Genomic DNA, 9351 nt, shown 5'->3' on the forward strand with positions numbered 1-9351 from the left:
GTTGACTTGACAGTTGTTTCTTATAAATACCTGATCGGCAAAGAGCTGAATCTCGGCGCCATGTTGCTCGTCATGGGCATCATGGGATAAGATGTCATGTGACCCGTTGGCTCAGCAGTCATTTTGACATGAAATAGTAAGGAAAACAGAATGATACAGAGTCAGGGTGCTGCTATGCTGTCTATGTTGGCTCACTCAAAAGACTGTTTTGAGACACTAAATGGAACACCATCTTAATAAGCTCTATTCACGGCCCGCCCACTCAGCATCCCCCCGGTGCTGAAGTCACGTTTGAAGGGGTAAAACCCTGCTAAGCCCATAGAGTTAACACAGAAATCGCAAATGTAATGCAATTTCCGAATAGTACAGTATAAAATACGGCTAGCATGAACAAGAACACAAGATAGTAAAGGCACAAAGTGTTATAATTTACTTTACAGTTCGAAATAATGATTTGTTGGCTTTAAGTCTAGCTATTTCTGTTATAGTTTCCACTTCTAAACTGACCTCAGCACCAGGAAGTTGCTGAGAAATTTGTTGAGTGGGAGGGCCGTGAATAGGGCTTATTAGTATAAGAATTGGCAACACCTGTGTTTAGTTTCATGTCAATAGGTCTTTAAATTCTTGAGATCACCACTAGATGGCGCTGATGCAGAGCTGCAGCTGCTACACTAACATACTGTAACAGAAAAGCACAGAACCTGATTTACCCGACAACATGACAGAGAATGATCATTCCAAGTGGGAAAGCAGGATGCAATATTCTGAATCTGCAACACTGATGCGTATTATGCACCAGTAGTGTGTCATCAGGGGCGTCACAAGGGGGCGGAAAGTGGGACTGAGTTACTAGGGCCCAAGTTGGAGGGGCCCTAGTAAATTTAGCTATTGAAAAATAGCAGATATACAAGCTCACAGCTGTGAGCTTGTAGATCTGCTATTTTTGAAAAGTCTTGAAAATGTGTGCAAATGACTTTGAATATATCTATTTTTTTAAGCGAAAATGTGTCACTCAAATTTTGCTTCTGGGGGGGTCCCTGGAACTAAATATTTTGAGATGGGGGTCCATGGTCAAATACATATCATTTTGGGGGTCCTTCACATGAAAAGGTTTGAGCACCACTGACATAGAAACATAGGATTTCTCAAAAAACCTTAGAAGGATTTTCAATATTCAAAAACTTTCACGATTTTAAAATAGCAGATCTACAAGCTCGCAGCGCGGCACTCGGTGCCGCGCTGTGAGCTTGTATATCTGCTATTTTTGCCAGACCCATGAAATGGGTAGGCCTACATAAGCAAATGTCGGTCTGTCCCTTTTCTATATAAAGGGTATATATGATGATGACATGATGATGACATGCCTACAAAAGGCATGATGTCATAAATGATGATGACAGACAGGGGGTCTGGCACAACCAGGTTGACCTGGTCTAGTTCAATAGTTAAAGCATAGGGGCCCCACAGTGAATCCTTGTACCCAGGGCCCAGAATTTGGTGTGACATCCCTGTGTGTCATTAAAACTCGGTGCTCATGACATGAGCTGAAAGGCCGACAAGAGCCTCATGTAGAGTCCGACACCACTTTGTGCTATGGGTTACTGCATTGTATCAAATGTCCATTTCTGGGGTTCCTGCTGGCCTAGTGGTCAAGGCGCATACCACATACAAGGAAGGCTATGATGCCTGCTGGCGTCGCCGGTTCGATTCCCGATCCGGAAGACCTTTGCCACATGTCATTCCCCATCTCTCTCCCCATTTCCTGTCAGCCTACTATCCTATCAAATAAAGGCATAAAAAGCCCAAAAACAAATCTTAAAAAAAAAAAAAAAATCCATTTCTGTTGATGCAGTGCAGTCCCTAGGGTAATGATCCAAGGAATCGAGGGCGAAACATGTTTTTTAACTGTACAACCCAGGGTTCAAGAGAGGCCAGTTATAGCGGCACCATGAGGCAGATATGAAAACTTTGGGGCAAAGTTTCACTCCTATCAGTCCAGCGGTGCCTGGGATTAGCTGTTCACAAATGGACGGACAAATGGACGGACAAACAAACGGATCTGGCATGGCGGAGATAATAAAATATTACAAATTTACAAAAACAACAGACAAAAACATACATACAGTGGTATAAAAACAGTACAACTGATTAAAATGACACACATTAAGTTTAGGCAATAAGTTAAAGGGATATTTCACTTTCAAAAAAACTTTTGGTAATTTTATCATCTAATCAGGCTTTTATGAACACCCTGAACAGTTTTTAATTAGCTTGATTGAATATTTAGATATTTGATGTAAATGTTACCAGGCCCTCCAGGCCCAGGGCCTCTCCCCACACACACCCATTGTAACTTCAAACTTCATTTTAACCATGATAGATTCATTAAAACACCCATTATGTTTCTGGTGACTCATATTACCCTCCTAATACGTGAGCAGGCCGTGTCTTTTCGATAACTTTTTTCATTTATTTTTAATAATTATTTTTTTGTATTTCATTTTTTCCATTTTCCCACATAATTATTAAAAATAAATGAAAAAGGTTATCGAAAAAACACAGCCTGCTCACGTATTAGGAGGGTATTATGAGTCACCAGAAAGAAATGGGTGTTTTTAATGAATCTATCATGGTTAAAATGTTTTGAAATTACAATGGGTGTGTATGTGTGGAGAGAGGCCCTTCCACTGCTCCCTGTTGAAAGTGGAATATCCCTTTAATTATTACACCCTGAACAATGTAAAAATAAAAGAAATACAGGGTATTATTATTACAATTTATTTACTGATCTTTCAAGGAAACAAACAAACAAATAAATAATCATTGTACCCCTATTAGGGCAAGAAGTTCAGTCACACGGAGGGTAGTCTCTCCACGACCAAACTTTTCCTTGTCGATGGCTAGCCAGATTGCACGGAGGGAGACTATAGCGCCGCTGCTCCTTTACACGGAAAGGAGACAGTTAAGGTCGTCGTCTAGTTGGGATGCACCTTGGGCATCTCTCGGCGGTCCTCTGAACACATCCTGCTGGGAGGAGGCCAAGGGGCAGACCAAGGACTAGATGGGGATATTATATATCCATGCTGGCCTTGGAATTCCCCGGTGTAAAGTGGCCAGGCACGTGCACACATAGACGATCAAAGGGGGCTTGAGCCCCTGCCCTTTTTTTGTCTGTAAAAAGTGCCCTCTCCAGACCATGAATGCAGTTTTTACTATGGTGAATGCAAATGCCCTCTTTCCATGCCATACCTGAAGGCAGCATTCAAGAGAATTGCCTTGTCCAAACTCTCCTGAACTTGAATGCAGCATCTTATGATGAAAGAATAGCCCTCTCTGTGTAGAAACCCATGCCGTTACGACACATCTCCAGTATTGACTTGATTATGCTTAGTTCAGTGTGGTATCAAGCACCGAAAATATTTTCGATATTTTAACCAAAAGGCCCTTTTAGAAATGTCAGCCCCTGCATCTCTAACATTCTCTGCACGTCCCTGAAAATGGCTAATGCGGGGGTCATCACCAGACACCATGCTTGCTGGCTTTTAGTAGACATTTTGTCAAAATGCTGTGTGTTCTTTCCAGGCATTCATCATTTGGTGCAATCTTAAATATAAAAACCTGAAAGAAACATGGTTTGCAAAAGGTTTCTTTTAACTACTAGACGTTATTGTTCATGAATATATCAAGAGATTGATGAAACATGGATGACGTCATCCATTCCCAATCCATTGTTGTGTATCCACAGTTGTGCTATTCCTTGGTGCAGTGCATCGGGCCTCTGCTGTCTCTAGTGTTTCCTCATCGTCTTTGTCTTTAATCTCAATGCTTGATTATTTTGTTTTACTAGGCAATTTGTGTTGCATTTGACTGAAGGCTGTGCCATGTATAAATACCATTTTGATAGATTGATTGATTGAATTGGGGGGCTGAGGTTAGAGAACCAGCATCTGGGTGGCCACCTTGGACTCCTCTTTCCACCTGCACTTGGCCTCCACCCAGGGTATCAGACACAGCACGGCTCCTCCAATGATAGGCGGGATGCCGGCCACGTAGAAGGCCACGTCGTAGCTCCCCGTCCTGTCCCTCAGGAAGCCCACGAAGGGCGCCCCCAAGGTTATAGGCAGTGACATCATTCCCATCATTAAGCCGATGGCCTGGGACACATTCGCGGCCCCCACCAGCTCCAAGGCGATGGGGGACATCATGCAGAAGAAGCAGGAAAAAAGACCCATCAGAAGGCACACGGCAATTAGTTCACCGAAGGTGTGACACAGGGGGATCATCATGGACATTAAGCCAACAACCAGGAAGGAACACACCTGTAGGTACACCTTGTTGACTCCTTGGATGTGGTCACCCACCCAGCCACAGATGAGGCGGCCCACACCTGATGTGATGCCAATGCACATGAGCAGGACCTCTTTATCGGCGTCCAGTCCAAAACGCTCCTCTGCGAATTTCATCAGGTGAACGAAAGGCACAAAGTAGGTGTAGAGGGCAATGTGGATTCCAAATGCCCAGATACGGTATCCCACGGACTTCCAGATGTTCACATTGAACAGTGGGTGGCAGCGGCTGCCCGTGCAGGCGCTACTCTCCTCCCTTATGCTGGGCAGCAGTGGCGTGTAGGTGAAGCCGGCCAGCATGAGGATGAACATGAGAATGCTGAGGAGGCGCAGGGTGTGGTGCAGACCCACGCGCTCCAGCAGACCCGGAAGCACGAAGGCCAGGATGACGGTGAAGACACTGCTGCCCACTGTCACGATGCCGTTGACCAAGCCCAGACGTTTCTTGAAATAATGGCCCAGGATGACCAGGCTGGGCTGAAAGGCAAAGGAGCAGCCAGAAGAAAACACAATGCCGTAGGTGAAGTACATGGGCCCCAGGGACGTTACGAAGGAGCTGGCCAATAATCCGATCAGGGCCACGGCGGCCCCGCCCACTGCGGTCACTCTGCAGCCCAGGGTGTCAGTGAAAACACCAACGATGGGAGAGCAGAAGAAAATCATCCCGAAGTAAAGAGAGCCCACCCAGGACGTCCTGAAGCTGAGGTCCTCGTCATCCTCAGAGCCGAATTCCTTAAGGAGAGAGACGAACAGGATTCCGAAGACGTTGCGAGACCCGAACACCGCCCCGTTGCACCACATGGCAGCCAGCATAACCAACCAGCCCCACCCGCCCTCTGGGTGCACAAACCTGACCTCCTCATCAGCTCTGGTTGTGGTGGCCGGGACCTTGGCGACTGTGGTCTGAATATCAACGGTCTCAGTTGAGACCTCAGTCGTTGTGGTCTTGATGTCAACCATGGATGTAGGATCTATGTATGATGCATCCTGGTTGGATGTATGGAGGACGTATCTAGATGTATCTGCATCCATTCCTTGCTATTTGCTTCCTTCAGACGTATTGTGAATGTCTTAATCTATAACCTATCCAGTATTACATACTCATACCTGTAAGTAGGATGTATTCCAGTATTTCAGTTGTAGTTTATTTTCTACAAATATTGAGGATTGTCTGAAGTTGTATGTTCCCTTCTGACACAGCTCGGGACTGTCTCTTCCTTGTGTGCCGCCTAGGTGATGCCTAATATTTAACTTCACAAAAACTATGCCTAAACCTAACTTTTAACCCAACCCTAATCTCACGAACACTATGCCTTAACCCTTACGTCATTAACACTATGCCTAACCTCAAAATCACTTCCTGTTCCACATTGGCGAGACACCGGGAAAAGAGGGAGTCCGGACCCAGTTAAGGCAATCACTCTTTCTGTCTCTTTCTGCAGTGCTGATGGAATTAATGCCTCTACCCAAAAGATATTATTCTATATACACAGGGTTGCTATGACAGGGACATTGATGTCACATTCCAAAATCTGTACTGATCATAGACTGTAAAAAAGAAAAATATGTAGTGGCTGTGATGTCATCCATTGGCTTGTGGATTCCCATTTTGGAAGTCTTGAATTTGGCAAATTGACCGTCACAGTCCATGGGTAGACACATGACGCCACCATGGACGTTTGCAGACAGAATTGAACAAAATGGAGATGAGAGAGTGAACTGGAACTGGGGATATGCATTGCATCCAAGCGTGAAGTCAATATGACGTCACCTTGATATGACTAGGACAATATGACATAATCAACATGATGTCTGAGATCCTCATGGACGCCAAAGAATTATAAGACCCTGTATGCTAGTTATACTATGCATCAGATGTTGGTTACTTGTTTACATAATGTTTTTTTGGGTTTAGACATATGCCGCCAAATGTTAAGAATGTTATTTAGATAGCATGTTGTTTGGACAGATGGGACGCTAGCTTTGATTGAACTGGTATCCTAGTTTCTTTACTTGTTTTTCTTTTTTGCTGCAATCTATTTACTTGACCATTTTAAGTCTTGCACTTTATGAGTTGCTCTAGATAAGCGTGTCTACTAATTTTTTTTAAACAATATATTTATTGAGTTTTCTTTTTTTTAACAGAGAATATCAAACATATTTTTTTACAAACATAAAACAAAAACAATCCCTTAACAAAACCACAACACAATATAAAGAAAAACAACAACACAATTACAAAAAAACTAAAAAAAACAATAATAACAATTTACATATTTTCTTTTGACATACAGAGCACACATACCAACAACACCCAGATTCCCATGCCACAAGGCCGTATAATTGGCTGCAGAGGGAAAACGTCTACCCCGCTCCCGGTTCCTCCATCAAATGCGAAAGATCGTTGCCCTTGACATAATGAACAAAATTCCCCCATATTTTCTCAAATAACTCTTGTTTGTTTTTGAGAGTGTATGTGATTCTTTCCAAGGGAAGGCACAAAGAAAGTTCCCTAAACCACTGAGCGATGCTGGGTTTCCCTGTCTTTTTCCATGAAAGGGCGATAACCCTTTTGGCTTGTAGGAACCCAAGGTCCAGAAATTTTATCTCTCAATTTTTTATCTTATGGCCAATCGGGTAAAGGCCTAATAGGAAGAGTTTTGGGTCTAGCTCAATATTAATAAGTAGTATCCGTTGTAACTCCTTTCTAACCTCCTCCCAAAACTCCTTTATTTTGGGACATGTCCACAAACAATGGAACAGAGTGCCTTTATCATCGTTACATCTGATACAAGTGTCTGGGTAGCGTGTCTACTAAATGCCTAAATTGTAAATTGTTGATTAACTAGATGCCTACAGTCTTGTCATAACAGTAAAATGTAATACAGCTTCACATAATTACATAATGGATAATAAATAGGGCATATATGATATGATATATGATATGATATGATATAGTACTTTATTGTCAGTTCACACTGAAATTTGTCTTGCGAATACAAAAAAGTTAAACAAAATCCATTGCAAGCATTTGTTTTGCATGAAAAACATTCCTTGGGCAAAAATTCACACAGAAAACGGTGAAAAGTGATGAATCATCACCTTTTTTAACTTTTTTTTGATGACTCATCACTTTTCACCATTTTCTGGGGTCGAAATGTAGCCCAAGGAATGTTTTTAATGCAAAACAAATGCTTGCAATGGATTCAGAATCATGAAGAACCCCCAGTTTGACCCCTCACATGCTACTTAAAGCAGATTTTCTTTTTTTTTAATATTTTTCTTTTCCTGTGTAGTCAGTGTAGTGGAGTCAATGGGACAGTGAATATACAAATGGCCATAACTTTTTTTCGCGATGTTTCCGGCAGAGCAGGCCTCTCATTCTGTGGACCTTAATGACCAAACTAATAGATAAAACAGAAATAAAAAGTACGGCAGAAAATCACAGATCACCCTATTCCTTGAGCTTTTGGGCTTGTGGGTCCCCGGCTAGAACCAATCCTCAGTCTTGCACCACTCCTCCATTGAACTCAATGGGCTTTTGGGTTTAAGTATAAAAATGTGTTACGAGAAAAATACAAGCACACACAGGCTACTGTAGGGTGCCAAAGAAAGTTCTGAGGACAACTATAGCCCAAATAATGAAAACAACTAACATGTGCTCGCTGCAACTAAGGTGATGACCGGCAGGGGAGACTCAAGGCACATAAAGAGGTCTCTGAGAGTAGATGTGAGGGTGTGCCACTGCCTGCCACTCAATGGGTGAGGGAGTGGGGTGCATACTAGGATACAGACAACAATATACCATATACAATATATAGAGGGTATGCGCATGCATAAAGTGAATGACATATCGAGTGGCAAAGTGAGTGGCATAGTGAGTTTAACATTGTTTAAGTTGTTTACAGTAATCAGATAAGACTTCTTTTTTGGATATATGGGCTGTCAAAGGCCAGAAAGTAGTTTTTTTTGCCACTCAATAGATGTTCCCACATAACTTCCAGGTATGATGATGATGTCACGCGCATACCCTACAATACAACTTTAAAAATATATAAAAAGTCAACAACTTCATTACACAAAAACAGAAAACTCAGGAGCCAACAATAATAAATAAATACTCAATTCCCCATTTAGAAACAGCCTCTATTGCTGCTGGTGAAATATGAGCTAACAGACTGCATTTGACAGAGGTATGCACCCGACCCAGTGGACCCACAGCAACATAGCAGAATATATTTTGAATGTATTTTTTTCCCAAGTTTTGAACTAATACAAGGTGGGGGAGCTCCCTCTGGTGGCGTGATTTTGAACATCACTGACCTTGTGTTTTTAAATGTAGCTTATTTGTTTAGATGTGTTGTTTTTATGCAAATAGTTATATTCTGTATTTATCACTGAGATTTGTTTCAAATGTAAATTGGAATATAAATAAAATATATCATTAAAAGGAAAATCAGGCTATTACTATGTCAAATATAATCATACCATATGGAATGGGGATATATGGCTGCTGTTGAGTGGAATAAAAAATCAACACAATTCAGAATTTAATTTCCTCATCTTATAAGAAGAAAACCCTTATTTCTCAGAATATCTCAAAGTTAAGAATTGCAAATAGATAATTTTAGCCGCAAATTTATTAAAGGGGACGACCACCCATTTTCAATATTGAACTATGTCATTAATATACCTTAGAGGAGTTGTGTGGAAATAAAAAAAAAGTTCCCCCCCTTCTGTGTTGCCTAGAACTGGAGGATTGATTTTGGGGTTTGTATTGTAAATTACAACTTGATGACATCACACATTGTACTTTACAATACAAACCCCAAAATCAATCCTCTAGGCAACACAGAAGAGGGGGATTTTTTTTCCCCCACACAACTTCTCTAAGGTATATTAATGACATAGTTCAATATTGAAAATGGGTGGTCTTCCCCTTTAAGGATTGTGTGTATCCAAACATTCCTATGGCTGGCTACAGACATTTAAGCACTAAGTTGAG

At 41.9% G+C, this 9351-nt stretch overlaps 1 protein-coding gene across 1 annotated transcript; it reads right to left on the bottom strand.

Annotated features, from left to right (window-relative positions):
• Positions 1-3932: 3932 nt before the first annotated feature.
• On the bottom strand, positions 3933-5306 carry LOC308308892 (monocarboxylate transporter 10-like; the record flags this gene model as incomplete). Its single annotated transcript, XM_080754348.1, has 1 exon — positions 3933-5306. One exon carries the CDS (start codon positions 5304-5306, stop codon positions 3933-3935), a length of 1374 nt encoding a protein of 457 aa, XP_080610474.1.
• Positions 5307-9351: the final 4045 nt, after the last annotated feature.

Source organism: Nannobrachium achirus, assembly GCF_963921795.1.
Source record: "Nannobrachium achirus genome assembly, chromosome: 23".
NCBI lineage: Eukaryota > Metazoa > Chordata > Actinopteri > Myctophiformes > Myctophidae > Nannobrachium > Nannobrachium achirus.